At 37.6% G+C, this 17479-nt stretch overlaps 1 protein-coding gene across 6 annotated transcripts in view; it reads left to right on the top strand.

Annotated features, from left to right (window-relative positions):
• Positions 1–17479, top strand: part of LOC139121382 (ankyrin repeat and death domain-containing protein 1A-like) — a 33172-nt gene that overhangs the window by 12014 nt on the left and 3679 nt on the right. For 2 of the 6 annotated variants that reach the window (XM_070686206.1, XM_070686209.1), the window contains exons 2-16: positions 2055–2158; positions 4464–4562; positions 5317–5415; positions 6106–6240; positions 7034–7162; positions 9392–9490; positions 10185–10283; positions 10591–10689; positions 10818–10856; positions 14013–14111; positions 14477–14575; positions 15084–15182; positions 15396–15488; positions 16491–16689; positions 16999–17121. In XM_070686206.1, the coding sequence (XP_070542307.1) occupies positions 2055–2158; positions 4464–4562; positions 5317–5415; positions 6106–6240; positions 7034–7162; positions 9392–9490; positions 10185–10283; positions 10591–10689; positions 10818–10856; positions 14013–14111; positions 14477–14575; positions 15084–15182; positions 15396–15488; positions 16491–16689; positions 16999–17121 (1614 nt within the window). The remainder of the gene's footprint in view (positions 1–2054; positions 2159–4463; positions 4563–5316; positions 5416–6105; positions 6241–7033; positions 7163–9391; positions 9491–10184; positions 10284–10590; positions 10690–10817; positions 10857–14012; positions 14112–14476; positions 14576–15083; positions 15183–15395; positions 15489–16490; positions 16690–16998; positions 17122–17479) is intronic. The other 4 variants (XM_070686207.1, XM_070686208.1, XM_070686210.1 and 1 more) reach the window with 4 other exon arrangements.

The following is a 17479-nucleotide window of genomic DNA, read 5'->3' on the forward strand; positions in this document are numbered from 1 at the left end:
GGCATGCCAGTAAGAAACAGGCCAACTCCACTATTTTGAGTCATTTCCTGTCATTGTTTATGAGCTGTTTGAGCATACCATAGACAGTAGAAGGGGGAAGATCGTCTATACTTAAACTAAGAGGGGCTTGTTTCTGCTATGCATGTTGCTAAAGTTGACCTCCAGTACCTAAAGTTTCAAACCTTAATTACTTTTGTCATTCTTGTTTTTCTGGTTTAAATATTTGTTGTTGTTTTTCTGGTTGTATATATACTGTGCAGAAATCATTGTCATAACATCAACGTAGAATTTTCCTCCACTGAAGTGCAGATAGAAACAACATTTATTATTGATCATTGGTAACCCATACTGGTATATACCAATTTGATCAAATTTGAGCGACACTGTATAATTGCGGTATTTTCTTATTTTTGACCCTGACCTAAAATTTGGAGGGGAAAGTGAGAGCTGTTCGTAACTGCCCTCCCACTGGTATACACTGAAAATGTGCCCTCCCACTGAATTTGATGCCCACTGCCCTCGTATCTACAGTCTGCCCGCTCCCCACTCCCCACAACAATTCAAGCTCCCCGCTGCCCTCTCCCCACTACTGAAATTCCCCATTGCCAACTAGATGCCCACTAGGCAACCCAGATCAACACAAAACCATGCAAGAAGTTAACAGTATACCTTGGAACATTGCTCCTCTCTAAGTTAGGTTCTATTAAGCACGCCGCTTTCCCCTCCCTCTACGTATTTTCCGGTGCCCACTGTCAAAATTTTCTCCCCGCCCGCTGAAAGTAATGAAATTTCTTCCCCGCCCACAGTAAATATCGATATTTTCTCCCCACCCGCTGATTAGTTTTGAAATCTGCCCGCCCGCTGAAAAACTTCGCACGAACACCTTTTTGCACGAACAGCTTCGTTGGCGGCACCTGAATCTAACGGAGCTAATTTCTGTGTTGGTGTCACCAGCCATATGAGCACGGTGCATTCCAACCAAATCTCGCGACTCAGAAACAGACGGGTTCAGCCCCGGAGATGTCCGGGATGACGTCGTCGAGCGAGGGAGCGAAATTAGACCATTCGTCCTGTGTCCAAGTCAAACAAATGTCACAAGGTTGACTCCTTGTGCATTCTCGACAACTGAAACACAAATCAAGTCCGTCCTGCAGTGAGAACTGCTGCTTACAATCACACGTTCGATAGGATAAAGCCATGACGAAAATCGGAACGAGTGATGACTCAAAGAACAATAAAGAATTTTCAAGGAACACTGAAAATAGGAACACTAGAAAATATAGACTGTACAACCGCTCGGACGTGAAATAAACGCCGGTGAAACAATACAGTACAGAGTGTCTAAGCTATACGGAACACGTGGCGTAATAGTTTATTTTCCACGGCGTATTAACCCTGCCGTTCACCTTGACCAAATGTTTGTGATGCACTTCCACCTTTACTCTTCAAATCATTGCCTGTATCAATCTCACTCAAGTCAATGTCATCGAAAATGTGAAGGTCATTCATCTTACAGACAGACGTTCACTGAATAACATCTCCGCGTTTCTTCAGATTCGTAAAGATTTCGGGGGAAAAAAAAAAAGAAAAATGTGGAGTGGTCCAAATATGGGTCGGTCGGGCCCGTTGAACAGATAATTTTTTTTTTCTCGCATAGGGAAGTAATTACGATGCTAATTCATCATAATTCTCTCGTGCCTTCTGCCTGACGATGTTTCTTCATCACCAATCAGCGTTCTTTATCAGATTCACAAACAAAATACGAATGTTATGTCAAGAATTAATGAGTCCGGTCGCTGTTCGCCAACATTACACTCTTCTCACATTTGTGAAGCCGATGATGAAAATAATGTGATCCTAAGGTTTCGCGGTTTTTTTTTTCTGTTCAACAACAATGATACTAACACTGAAATTTGCAGCGTAGGTTTCGTATTCATTCCCGCCCTTTTTTCGCGATATGGCGTGTATGACTGCTGCGCGGGAATGTTTATCGAATAGGACATCGACCAGACGAGTTACGATGACTGATCGAGGTGAACTTTTGTTTTCTGCAGTGCTCAAGACAGAGATGGAGCTGCATGAGGCAGCTAGGGTTGGTGACCTTGGCCTTGTGGAAAGTCTTATAGACCAGGGAGTCAACGTTAATGCTATGAACGAGGTATGTCAAATTTTCTTGCTCCGGTACAACAGTATGAGTAGTTTAAATTTCAACACACACTACTCAGACTCGTTGTGCATACTGTTTTGAGGGAGCGCAGGTGTTCCACGAATAGCCCCTATATTTGCATCAATTAATGCGTCAACCTATCTCGCCCATATCAATCAAAATAATTGTAAACGTAGAAACTATCCATTGTTGAACAAATTACATATACTTCACAATCTTTCCAACTGCAACGTGTGACGGAGGCAAGTAAATCTGCTTTATTTGCTCATGTCCGCCGTACGGTGAAAAACCTTTCAAAAAGATGTAGCTGCGGTGTCGCAATTATGGATTCAAGAAGCACATTTTACGGGATCATCTCTCGACGAAATATAGTCGAAAATAGTCATCCCCCAGATTTATTAAAGGTAAAATTTACAGTGACCTGAGCAGTTTCTACAGGGGTAATTCGTAGGGACCTAGGTAGTTTTTAGAGGGGTCCCATTGGTGAAAGCACTGTCAATTTTGACAGTATGCAAAGTATAGTCTCTGCAGTTATGATGAAGACGAAGTTAAAGATTAAAGAGAACTTCCGTGTCAAGATGAGATAGCGGCCTTGCATCAATTTTATTTCAGGATTTTAGAGGACATCATGTGCTATGACTATATCCACTTACAGAATCTTCGGGCTGGCAATTCTTTACATTTGGCGATGGCTGTAGCGGTTTCTACCGGGACACACCTGTCACAATCACTTGGCAAGGCTATCCAGGCCTCGTCACATCTCATCTTTGTAATACTCAGAACTGTTTTGATTCGGTAGCAAAACTTGAGTCTAACTCCGTTATGTTTTCAACGACCGAATTTTGTTCACGTTCAGTTGATGGCAGAAGCGAGTCTGCCCTAAATTTCATGAACTCACTCAACATCAAATTAGATATGGGATATAAATAATTATTATATGATATGAGGCCCCCTGTCCGTCGCGTGTTTTGCACTGAAAATCTGCATCAGACGGAATATTCATGTTTCCACACGAATCAATCCACTGCCAACCGTGACTTAAGGCCGCGAAAGAAATAAACCGCGGAAGAAATGAGAAATGAATGCAATAGTTGCTCACATTTTTCAACCATGAATTAATAATAATTACTACACGTGAGAATGCCAAGGTAGCTGATTTATATCATATGTCATTAGGTTGCATACAAGCGTTGCTGACTTAATACTCGCGGGGTCACTCGTAAAATAGTCAATGCTCGTTTTTGAAGAAAGTTGACAATTCCGTTGCTTTGGAGAACTTACATGTAAAACCCTAAATGCTTGATTATTCAATTTAATTAAAGCGATGACGCTTCGTCCATCCAAGTCAAGAACCGTTTTTACTGCGGTGAACCAATACATTTTGAGATAATGAAACATGGCTTTCCATTGATAGAACATTAATGCTTGGTGTACACGGGTTTGAACAACAAGTAATTCTTTTAGTTTCTGAAAGCAATGAATAACTTTGCAAGCCTTCTGAAAAAGTCATCGATTACATGAATTTTAACCCCACTGGTGATATGACTATGATAGAATTTTAACTCCATATGGTAGACTAAAATACATGCATAATGCCAATGTGACATGAGTTACGAGGGGACAAATGATACTGCTTAATTTTAATCAACGTAACAGATAGAAATAATGATTTCTTTGATGTCATAAATTTTAATGAAGGCAGCAATAAATTGAATAAGTACATGGCAGTCGTAGATGAAAAGACTGTCAACAATTTTTCACGTGGCGAACACCACAGAAAACCGTGTACTACTCATCAACTGTACCCACCTGTACTGCTTGTGTTTATCAAAGGTCACAAGGCAAAATCAGAGGTTCTTACAGTTTGTGCAACCTTAATCTTCGCATTTGTTGAAAATTGAAAATTCACATATGAGTGATTCCTTGTGTTGATCAGAGATCGAGAATGTCTTGAAGCGATACCGAAACGAAAAATCCCTACTGTGATCCCTCCACGAATTCAAATGAACACGGCTGGGACAAGTTCCATGGTATGGCTCGCTGTTCGTCCTGCATGTCCACACATCATCAAGCACCCTCCTCTTCCGTCTGGATTGGGACCCATTCCACGGGCAGCTCTTCCAACGTTTGCAGGAATGGGGCGTAATGCCACCAGATTAACGTTCGATGAGTTCGTAACTAACTTTAATATAATTACTCCAGCTTACATGTAAACTACACAGCAGTTTCAATGTTTATCTATCCATACTATGCTTCAATTGAAATGTCAATTCAACTATTTTTTCCTGACATTCAGAAAGATCGTACGGCTCTACATCTGGCTTCTGGACAAGGTCACGTGGAAATTGTGAAGACTTTGCTGGACGCTGATGCGCGAGTCGACGCTGAGGACAAGGTAGAGTTGAACCAATAATTTGCTCTTTTATTTTACGTTTGGAAAACACTTGTAAATATTCCTTGTTCTGTTATGGATCTCATCGTCACTACTGCTTGACGGTGTACATTCATGTTATATTCGCTATTTTAGTTTTTTTAATGTAAATTGCAGTTTCTTGTTCTACTCCCCACGGCATGTTGAGATACAATCTGACTAAAATCAGATGTAGAGTATGGCGACGTCTTTACTTACGCGGTATTCTCTTGCTGTCGCCTCTGAGAGGCGACAGCAATTAGAGAATACTGCGTATGTATAGACGTCTCGTACTCTACATCTGATTTTAATCAGATTGTATCTCAGCATGCTACCATTAAAACTGTGATGTGTAAGCAATATTTTCACTCAGCAACGGAATTATTTTGCATCTTCATTGGAGTATTGTACACACCTTTATGACTCTCCTCGGTTTGTAGTAACAACATATCAAATATCTAACAAATTTCACTTTTAACCTTCAAAGTGAAAATGCTTGAAAAGTTATATAGTCATCTGTAATCTAAATATGCCCATATATGGTTAAAGGGGCGTTCCTTGGTATTAAAAATACCCATGCGAGGGCGCTGTTTTTAAAAAGCGACCACCCGCTTAAAATCGGAGAATGGTTAGATTTTCTCTTTCCATGGTAACTGTGGCAAAATTGGAACAGGTGACAGTATACCTTTATGGATTTGGTTTCATTTTTCTGATTATAATTTGATGTATTTCTCAACAGTTCGGAATGAACGCGTTGCTGTGGGCAGCGTGGTTCGGTAAACAAGAAGCGTTACATGCTTTGATCGTCGGCGGCGCACGAGTCAAATGCGAAAACAAAGTAAGTCAATGTAAAAACTTTCATCTAGTGTCTAAATGACAGCATGAGTGAGCCGTAATTATGGGGACCGGGCTTTTTATTACAACATGGTATAATTGGTTTAACCAATATATAATTAGGTTATGTTTCATTTGCATATGTGTCATTACATATTCATATTTCAATAAGATATAGAAAGCACCTCTGTGATACATTTTGTGAAAATCTTACAATCGTTTGCTTGTCTAGAGCTAACAAGACTGACATCTCACTCGGCCATATTAAGCTAGGGGAGATTCAAAGTTTGCATATTTATCTTGGAAATCTTGCAAATACATGCTTGACTAAAAACTCCAATTGCAAGTTTTCATGTGTGCAATTTCACACACTCAAAGCATCTATCAAATAAGTGAATGTCTATCTGGTAATCAGTATGAATATTAGCACAGTTTGGCATCAAAGTCAGCAGATTTATCAAGGTCATAAAGGTATTTGCAAACTTTCAGCTTCAGAGAGGGGGGGGGGTGGTCGTGTTTAATAGTTTTGAAAAAAGGTATGGGTCACATAATGGACAGTAGATTTTTGGAAGCTGTCATATTGTACATGAGAGATCAACCCCGTTTTTCTTCCTAAAGATCTCTCAGTTAGATTGGCAGACAGCAAAGATCATACCCGTGTACTTTTCAATAATTGTTACGTTTTTTTCCACAGCAAGGGCTAAGTCTGCTTCACTGTGCATCCCTACGGGGTCATCTCAACGTGGTGAAGTATGTAGTGGAACAGCTGATGCAAGATGAACCCATGAACCCGGATAAGATATTAACATTAGACGACAAGGAGGAAAAGGTACGTGCTCGGACGTGCGCAGATATGTCGTTCTTTGCATCGCAGTCATGCTAGAAACTAGACAGTCCCTCCCACGACCTTCTTTTCCCTTGAATCGTAAAATCGTACATCGACCAGGAAAGATGGATTATTCAGCGCGAAGATTAGATACAAATTTATGCTGATATTTACGAAGAGAATTCTAGAAAAAACACGTTATCTTCCATGATTAGATCAGTTCTTTTCAAACATCCCATGCCGGTGACTTCAATCGATTCCCTCGAGAAGGAAACGGCGAGGTCGATGTCATCGTTACGTGTACAATTCTCCGAGGACCGTATTCATGCTTCCTATAAAATTACAAATTGAAGTCACGTGGGTTGGTATTTTTGCTTCTAAATTACAGACTTGTTCTTTCTTTTGAATTAACATAAAATTAGAAGAATCGTCACTCGCTAGTTTGTCAAAAACTATGGGTAGCGTTGTTTCTCGATTTCAACCAAATATTTCGAACATGTTTTCGCCATTGTATGAACCTCCAGAGTTTAAGATGTGACCTTGAGTTCATCGATAGACAGAGACACAGGGTCTCTTATATTCTCTCAAAATACCGAAGACGACTACCCAAGGAATTGTGATTCTTCAAGAAAAACATCTTTCTCTCTCCTGTGTTCTGTGTTGAATTTATGCGCCATTGCACTGTCTGGTCCTTACACTATTTTAATAAATGAAAGCATGTACATTAACTTACTACAAAAACATGTTGTTTCCATTTCATGCAAATTTTGACGTCATCTGACGTCATTAACGACAGCAGTTTCCCTCGCCGCCAATATTACGGCGACGAATGCCCTCTGGGAAAAAGAGGGGCGCATGGCGTGGTTTGGATGCGTCAGAAAAGTTAGAAAGATCATTGTTAAACACGCCATCACCTGAAAGCCAGGTATCTGTTTGTGTTGCCGTTTATCTTTTCTAAAAACTGAGAATGGATTCTATTTTTAGACAGTTATGCTTTCCTTTAGACTCCGTCTTTTCAAATCAGTGTGTGGATTCTCTCATAGAATTAGAATATTGGCAACTTTTGCACTAACCAGACTTGCTTGAATTCTAACCACTGTTAATTATCTCTTTTAAGTGTGATCACGTGGAACTATCTAATGTATATATACACATATTCTTATTTTGAAATAATATCTTTCTTGGCAATGTCCAATATCATTACCCTTGCAGAAGTCAAGGTCGTGAATCCTCTTAGGTCACAATAAAGATCAAGTTCGAATAACATATACGCAAAGCAGATATCGTAAGGTGCACAGGTGTCATTGAGACTGACGTTATGTCTGTCTGCCATAGTTCAATACGACCTCGAATCAGGCTACCCTGGTTCCGTACGGCACAACATATATTCTGTGAAAACAAAACATCATTGAAGTGACGAAACATAAAATGCAACGTGTAAACTTTTCTGGCAAACCGTAAAGTCATGTTAGTCATCACGATCTCGATAGCTCTTCTGATAGCTATTCTGCGCCGACCCTGGAAAATATTTCCTCTATTTTTGGTGCACTCTTCCTGTTGCATCCTAAAACACCTGTACGATTTTACTGGTACACGTTTTTTTTTTCGTCGGACATGATCTGTGACTGAGTCTCACATTATTACGGTATTTTTCACTGGCATGTCTAATTCACCAGTCACAAAGTACGCAAAAAAAACCAAAACCAAAACACTGAACTTGATGTCTTGCACAAAATATTCTCTTACTGACATGGCATTTGTTGTCCTGAAGTCACCATGCAATTAATGGATTCTAGCGAGGTTACTGTTTTTGACATTTTCGAGGAATAAGTTTTCATCAGTCTGACAAAGACAGCGCTCTATGGCAACTGGTTTATTGTTTGTCCTTTGAACTGCCATCTATCAGGCCAGTGTCATCCGTTTGCACATTCGGTTCTGACTCAATCTTTTGAACAGAGGTAGGATTTGTAAAGTGAACGGATGTATGATCAAATAATAATTAATATCTCATCAAGAAATTCTTAGATTCCATATCAGCTCACCCACTAGTTATAAATAATCAATCAAAAATTGACATTTGTCATAAATATTTTGCAAGTTTCTGTGGATTTATCACTTCCTGAATAAATTGAAATATTACAATTTTATCGAAATTTAAAGCCAGTAGATTTGAGCAGCTTTTTGAAATTTAGTGACTAAACAGGACAGGGCTGAAATCGAATGTTGATGTTGTTATCGATAACTCAGTTTTATTTTAATTTATATTTTCACTAGTTGTCATGGAAATAAAAAACACAAGGGGTTATGATGTGACATGTGTTGGTTATATTGTCTCTGGCACTCCAATAGAGGAGCTGTACAAAAAGTGTGCTTTGTCTGAAAATGCTAAAAATTGAGATTAGACGTTGTTATATAATTCTCTATGTCGTATTTTTATCAGCACTGGTATCAAGGTGGCTGGCGATCGGTTTTGTGACATTTAATTTAATTTTGAATGAATTTATGGAGGACTTGGTAGACAAAACATGTACAGTTCAGACCCAACATTCTCGATTGTATTACTCGAATTTCGAATCATTCGTTCAGTTTCTTTTTCTCGAACTTTCTTTATATAGGCCCTTATTGCTTTAAATTTATTTGTTTTTATCAATTTTATAATCCAAGTTTTTGTTTGCGATGTTGTTGTGGTGTGTTTTTTGAATTTAATATCGTTTTTCATACTTTTAGTCACTCATCGTTTCAAATTTTTGCGGGTACAGTTTTTCATGATGGTAGCTTATAGACCAAGAGATAATTGGTCCACTTCCGCTAGTTTGTATAGGAAGAATGAAAGATTCGAGTTTGAATAACATAATGCTGATTAAAGATGCGGCAAAATGTGTCAAATGTGTCTGACATTTGTACACCATTTGTTCATTTACAATTTTTTTCCTTCACAACACGGGCACTTTTCCTCTTAAATCAAAAATAATTGCCAATGATTTTATTCTCTTCAAGGTATTTATATACCAAATACTGCTTTAATTTAAACGCACCGGTACCTTTGTAAATCATTGGTAATTTTATAGGGTATGACTTGCGAACACCGAGACTCCTTAACTTACTGGCAGCGTTTCCGGAGATGCTAATATTTACATATTGACAATTTTGACAGGGAGGACGAACACCCATGCATCTAGCAGCTGAACACGGTAGAACAGGCGTGGTTGAGTACTTAATGAATACAGGGGCAGATAAAATGGCGTATTCCAGAGTGAGTAAAACAAATACTATCTCTTATCTTAATCGTCTTACTACCTTGTGTAGATTTACTTTGAAGGAGACGAACTACAATAGCACTGATATTTACTCATTTCTCTTACTTTTTTGAATGTCTCAATCTATATATATATATATATATATATATATATATATATATATATATTGCATGCATGTATGTATGTATGTATGTATGTATGTATGTATGTATGTATGTATGTATGTATGTATGTATGTATGTATGTATGTATAATTTGTGTTATTATATGTAACGCTCTACGTTTAGCATCGAACACTGTAATTCCCCACAAGGACATCTGTATACCTACACACACACACACACACACACACACACACACACACATATATATATATATATATATATATATATATATATATATATATATATATATATATATATATATATATATATATATATATATTATTTAGATCTGTAGGCCTATCTACGATATATCTTGAATCATGTATGTAGATTGTCACCGCTTTGCAAATAATAATAAATTTGAGGACGTTGTGTTAAGCACCAGTGTGTATTCAGTCTGTCGACTCATAAAAGTCATCAGGATGCATATTAAAGTCTTGACATATTAGAGTTCGTTGCCCCGTTGAGTGCGTATCAACTAGGGTTATCAATTAACTTATCTGTTTATTCATACATCATTCTACAGGTCGGATTAACATGCTTGCATTTCGCTGCCAAAGGAGGTCACCAAAGTGTTGTAAATCTGCTCATTAAGTCTGGGGTAGAAATCGATGCGAGAGACAACGTGAGTGTTATCTTTATGCAGATGGGCTGGATTATGTATGATGGGGTTGTCACTGTGTTTTCATCTTCAAGGAATCCGTTGTATGAAGTTCAAGATTATTCTGTTGTGTCTCAAGAAAACGTGCCTGATTATTAAGCCTTATCCACTCTGAAACAGTACAGCTTGCTTACTCTCATGACATTGCAATGTATCTCCCATAAATTGTCAGCGTCATTGGTGAATTGGAAAGTACTGAACTGTCTCAGGACTCATTCGTCGTCTGTATATCATCATTACTTTTACAATTTCCACAATGGTTACTTTGCAGGATGGAAAGACGCCTCTTCATTGCGCCGCTGAGGAAGGCCACGCACACACCGTTGAAACCTTGATTCAAAGCGGAGCTGATATCAACGCGGAAACATATGTAAGTAGTTCACTCGCATATCAGATCAAAAGTTTCCTATAAATAGTTTCCACCTAAACCCCTGTGGCTGGCGCTTGTATTGAATATTGATATCTGTTCTCTTTTCTTTAATCATTTGACTTTTCCAGCTAGTGTTCATTAAGGACGATCCCGATAGAAATGATGAGGTATTTGATTTTTATCCGGCATGAAATCGCTATAATTTGACATTTCGGTGACGGTTTAATCGCAAATTGGTACAGATAACGTCACATCAGCAATGCCTAGGGAATTCAGTATTCTGGCCGAGTTACTGGTTGGGTTGCCTTAGGTTGAGTAGTTACTTAGAACTGCACAGAACACAAATAATTTTTTTATTGAATCGTCGTTAGTGGCGCTTTCCACGCTACTTGTAGTAATGCTGTAGGGTGTTACCCATACCAAAGTTCCAAACCTCGACTGAATGAATATTTTCGAAAGAAGCCTGAAAACTGACTGAGGCTCGTTGATATGACAAATGAACACCATCATGAATAAATTAATATCATCATCAAATTACAATGAGGGGGGTCACCGTGTAAGATCTTGGTGGAACTTGGTCAAACGTAGAAGAAAAGTGAATCCAAATAGCTAAACTTGATAATCTGATTGCAGCCATTCTGCCATTTCAAAAAAAAGGTTGACCTGAATGTTAACTGAAAAAGTGGAAATCTTTTGAAAATAGTATGCAAACCGTGAAAGTGCCCGTCTCCACTGTAAAATTTCGAATGCGAAAAAAAATACATGTCGGTATTCTTAACACAACTTTCCAAAACCTAATTGCCAATCGCTTATTGACAGAGTCAAGTATTTAAAAGTCCAATAATCACACATTGCGACAATAACCGTTAATTTAACGAAATTGTCATATTTCTTACAGTATACTTTCTTTCGATTTTGATCATTTTTAAGCTCGTAATTATGTTGAAAAATTTGTTAGTTTGGCAGATTGATGTACTTCTCGAAATACTGCATGTAGGGTATTTCTGCCAGATGTTACTTTTTGACCTTTGACCTCGGCAAAAGTTTACAAAGGTCCCGAAAGGACGTCTACCTTCATTCACGGCAGATAGAGTTTAGATCTTTATCGTCAAAATGAGGGCCGACTTGCAGCGATTTCGAAGCTGTTATCCAATTGGTTGGCAGAATCGTACCGTTATAATGAAATAATACAAATAAACTCCCTAAGTTGCTGTTAATAGTGACAATCGACCAATCAGATATAACCTTGCAAACACGCTGCGAGTCAGCCGCAAAATGAAGGCTGGGAGTTCAAGGATAGTGGTTGTTTTATTTCAGTATTCAATTTTAGTATCACACTAAGAATTCCTGGTCATTGCAGAAAGATTTCCTCATTATAAAGCATGTACATTATTCTTTGTTTAGGTTTTTACACGACCTTCAGCCAAGAAATAGCTCATCATGATATTTGTAATTGCTTTCTCAAATTTTCAACGTCAACCGAGACATTCAAAGTCCGAATTTAGTGAGAGCGCCACCACCGACGAATGGGTGAATGTTTAGGGTGACGGTTGGAGCAGTAACGCACGTTTCAGATGTTTGAAGTATTGACATATTCATCTCACTATCAAGTTTTGTCACGGTTGAATGTCTGATCTTTGCATGCTACTGAAAATAATATCAATAGCGGTCAATTGTTCATCCTTGTACGCTCCAAAGATTAAACCCTGAATTTTTCATTTTCCATCGATCGTTTGCGAAACAGGAGGCGACCGTAAGTGTTCGCGTCACGTGATGATATTTTTTTTGGTTTCTGGTGACGTCATTTTCTACGCTTTCCAATAAACTCTACTTTCACCTTTTATCATTTACATTTGATCACAATATTTAACACTTTCTGTATAATTGTTAACCATGTTATTTATACGTATATACAACATGTTTTATATTGGACTTGACGCTTTAATCTTCTCTGCACGTTTTACTAAAATATAAACTAACACAGAGTAACATGCGTGCCTCTGGAGCCAATGATACCCAGAAATGATTCAGTCAGCTGTCTTTTATTTAAAGTAAATAACTCGGTCAACAATTGGACAAACAAGCAGTCTGAAATTTGTACTACGTTTGCAACAGAATTACACAATTACTGATGGCGTTTTGTCGTTTGATGTTTCTTGAACGACGATGACGTCAACACCCTAAATGATTATTTTAGTCGGAAAAATGAAAGCAAAAGTACCACCCTAAACCGACCAACATTTTGTAAACTCGACATCTATAATTTCTGCTGCAGTATACACTGATGATGGTGTGACGTTTGTAATTAATGTGGATAGCAGTCTCTTGTGGATTGAATTGGTTCTGTAAATACAGAGCGTTCATAACCCAAGACTAGAGACAATCATACACTTGACTGGATCATTTGTAGGTTCACATTTCTACAGTATCTCAACGTTAAACATCTACATAAGAGTTAATGTCATATATTTTATGCTGGTTATTCGGAAACGAATTCTTGGATTTGCACATAACAGAGTTAACATAAGGATGACTTCAACACTATCTGAAAGTTTTCTTTTATTGGTATTCTTTATCTCTCCTACTGGCGAGGGAGACATGAGGACACATACTAATAATGCACCCAATATTTCGATGGATTTCTTTGCTCTTATACTTTGCACGTTTTCTTTTGAAGGACCAAGAACCCTGCATGTACAAAGTTTTTCATCGGCACCTAAACAGACTACAATTATCACAACTTTTAAATTACGGCATGTTATCGTTCGACATTACATTGAACATTTGGCGATTAATTTTTAACAGATTTGCCACCGATCTACCATTTTTGCACGTTTTTGCACAATCATTTGGCTTCAACATCTGCCAACGGGCAATGTAAAACACAATGGGTATTATATCCTTTTTCTCCGAATAACACAGTAATATTGTATTAATAACATAGCAAGAATCAATTTAATTCTAGCATGATCATCTGTGCAGTGGTCACTACGACTATCTGTCGTAATGGACAGCCCGTTTTGTAGAAACAAACAAACAAACAAACAAACAAACAAACAAACAAACAAACAAAACAAAACAAAACAAAACAGCAAGTTCATGAAATTTTAGAGTGTAAATGAAGTGAAATTAAATCATATCGGTACCGAATACATCACATCACCGAGCACAATAATTTTCCTGGCGTACTTTTGCACTTTTGTTTTTATGAAACTATAACTTAATCTCTTAAATATACCAACCTTTTATCACAAAAGTGTATTTCTCCACATTGAAATGCATCAGTGTTTTTTTCATGTAATTCATTTTGATTCTGGTTTTAGAAAGAAATGAGTCCGCTTCATTTTGCTGCTATGAATGGACACACTGCTGTGGTCAAGGTTTTGTTGATGCATGGCTGTGATATGGACGCCTCCAACCATGTAAGTAAGGATATGATTAACCATGTTTAAAATTTCACAGAATATGTGAACAGCGGCATTAACGACACCGAGTGTTCCTATTATCCACTAGCATGTCTTACGCAATTTTTAGAACTGTTTAAAATGTTTGAACCCGTCTGAAAAAACCATGACATAAAAATGTCGCTTCCAAAATACGCGCTAACAATTTATGGTCCCGGTATGAGATGAATATTTGTTCACACACAGTGGATAAAATAGTTTGCTTAAGTCATATACTTGTAAAGTGCATGAAATACCGATTGGAAATATACATGCTTCAAAAGTGACTGTATATTGGTAACCCTTTCACTGATGGTACCGTTGCTATCTCGTCGAATCCACAGCAAAACAACACTGCTCTGCATATAGCAGCCACCTCAAACAGACCTGAAGTTGTACACCAGCTGGTGAATGCTGGATGTGATGTGGATGTAGTAAATGCTGTGAGTAACAATTTAAGGATTCATATAGACAGTAATTTCTGTTTTGTTCAATTTAAAGAAAGTAAGGGAAGTTTTACCTTTTGAGAAGTCGGCCATGTATACTGCTGTTTACTTGTTTGCTTACCCTCCCATCTATTGGAACGTCGATGCAATAACGAAGTGACGTCAAATCATCATACAAAACGTAAAAATCCGAGATACACAAAATGAAAAGTGCTATTTGTATAGAAAATCTGTTTTAATTTCTTGTAAATAGTATTGAAGTTTGCGACAAAAGGAGTTAAGAAATATGTTAAGACGGACAAGTGATGAACAATGTCTAGAGAAGAAACCTTCGACAGCATTGTGCCATGACAGAAATACTGCATTTCAATTTTACAAGAATGTCTGATATGTTGTAACGGATCGATTTTAACTAGTTTCAATGAATGTCACCATTCACAATATGAAGAGATAAAAACTTGAAATATCACAAGATTTTCACTGACAGTATGACTTATGTTCTCAGAGAAACCAGACGGCTTTGCACGTAGCAACGGAGAACGCGCTTACCAACGTGGTGGAAACTTTATTAATTGGAGGCATCAATGTACACATCAAAGACAAGGTAAACATTTATTTTTATTATAATGTATCAATGCAGACAGCAATCACTTATTGGAGTTTATTGTCATCATATACTTCGTTTTATTTTTCTAGTCAATATTACGTTCACGCCATTTGGTAAATTTGTCCATAGATTAGTAATCTTGGCTCATCACATAAAGACATGTGATGGCTGCTTTTCTCTGCTTAACGTATTATTTTTTATTGACCACAGTCCGGGAGGACAGCTCTACAAATGGCTGCCAGGGCCGAACATATTACCATCACGGATATGATTATCAAAGCCGATAAATTCTTTATGAAAAAGGTTAGTTAACTTTATACTGTTATTGTATGACACGAAGTGACTCTGAACTTCACGGTGAAATTTATGAAAAGCAAGGTTTACATGTATGAATAGATATTGTAGAACTTTCCTCGAGTTTGATAATACCAAACTTACGTAAGTGCATGGCGCCACTGTGTACCGTATGCGCATGCTCTGCAATGGTAAAATGAAGACCTGCAACAGTTAAAATGCTAATAATAAAACAACTGATTTAGGGATTAAAGATTGACGTTTTACACTTCCTTTTGAATACATCATTCTGGTTGAGACCTTGTAGTTATGTAGTATGGCCTATTGTATATGATGCCGAGGCAAATAGAGAATATATATATATATATATATATATATATATATATATATATATATATATATATATATAATATATATATATATATATATATATATATGTGTGTGTGTGTGTGTGTGTGTGTGTGTGTGTATATATATAAATATATGATATTAATTTCGACAATATGTATCGTTTGTTTGGGTTTATGTTCATTTTGTTTGGGTTGTCACTACCTTCCCTTCCTTGCACATCATGGTTGTCACGGTGATAAATGACGCAAATACGCATCGACTTAAAGTTAAAAATTAAAGGCCCAGAAAGTGTAGGATTTGGGAACTTTTACCACATTTTTTGTTTTTAATGTCAATTACAAATTCTCTCTATACTCCCTAAAGCATATTAAGATACACGGTATTCAGCTTGTCAACCCGTACATGTGTAGATTATATTTCTATCATTGACAGATGAATTCTAGTCCGGACTAGAATGTAAACAATAAACGTACAGACGTATGCACGCTTTTCTGAAAAGCTAAATCGTTGTCGTTTTAACACGCGTTGGGTAATGGAACAGAAACTATAACATAAAACATAAAATGATGAACAATCGTCAAGGCTTACAGCTACTGGCCCTTTCAATCGGTATTTGAATGGAATTCAATCACAACCAAGTCTTTTCGTTGCCTTGCATAGCAAATGAAAAACGAGGAATTTCGCAGAGGACAGGAGAAAATACAGTTTCGCAAAGACCAGTGCGAAGAAGCGACGCAAATGCGACCGGTTATCTGGAAGTTAGGTACCAGGCAATTACGTAAAGACGAGTGGAAGAAACTGGCCTTTGTTTGGGGATTTACTGACGCCCACATCAAAGCTATTGAACATCAATTTACAGGTAAGAATCTTATTGTGTTTTAAACATTGTCAGGAAAGAAACACTGTTTTAAATCTTTCTTTGTGATCAAATGTAAAGATAAGTTTTCACACTTTTACTTTTTTGTGCCCAAAAGCAAGTTCACTTTCTATATATTTTTGTGTGGTGTGTGAGTGCATATTGACAGCCAATCAGAATTGTCAGAATACTGTTGTGTCGAGAAACCACAGAAAGCCGAAATCCTTTCCGCGAAAGAAAGAGTTGAACTGCGAAAAGTTTGTCTTGCACAATCCATAACAATTATTACCTATTCCCTCCGATTTTCTAAAGGTGAGAAAAGTTGGAAGGAACACAGCTACAGGCTTTTACTAATCTGGTTACACGGATGTGACGAAAACCCAGTCAAAGGGCTCTATGAAGGACTTGTAGGAATTGGTAGAAAAGATCTGGCTGGTAAGATTCATTTGTGATTGTTCAAATCATGTATGGATAGAGCCAATCCCCGTTACTTGCACTGACACACACGTAGGTGATGTACAGCACAAGCATGTGCCGAACTGACACAAACTTGACCTTACATAAGTTGGTACAGTAATAATACTATTCGGCTTTGATGGATTCTACAAGTTTGTCGTGAAAAACGCCGAAAATCAGAAAAAGAAACAAAAGGAGAGACAGAAGTTTGGTTTTTTTCCATCAATCGAACAAATATCAGATAATGAAAGATTAATTCCATTGAGTGTACACTTTTAGCAGTTTGAATTCATTTTATCAAGGACATTTCAGGTCCGAATGCTAAAACGCAACAGGC

The sequence above is a fragment of the Ptychodera flava genome, chromosome 21 (assembly GCF_041260155.1).
Source record: "Ptychodera flava strain L36383 chromosome 21, AS_Pfla_20210202, whole genome shotgun sequence".
In the NCBI taxonomy this organism is placed as follows: Eukaryota; Metazoa; Hemichordata; class Enteropneusta; family Ptychoderidae; genus Ptychodera; species Ptychodera flava.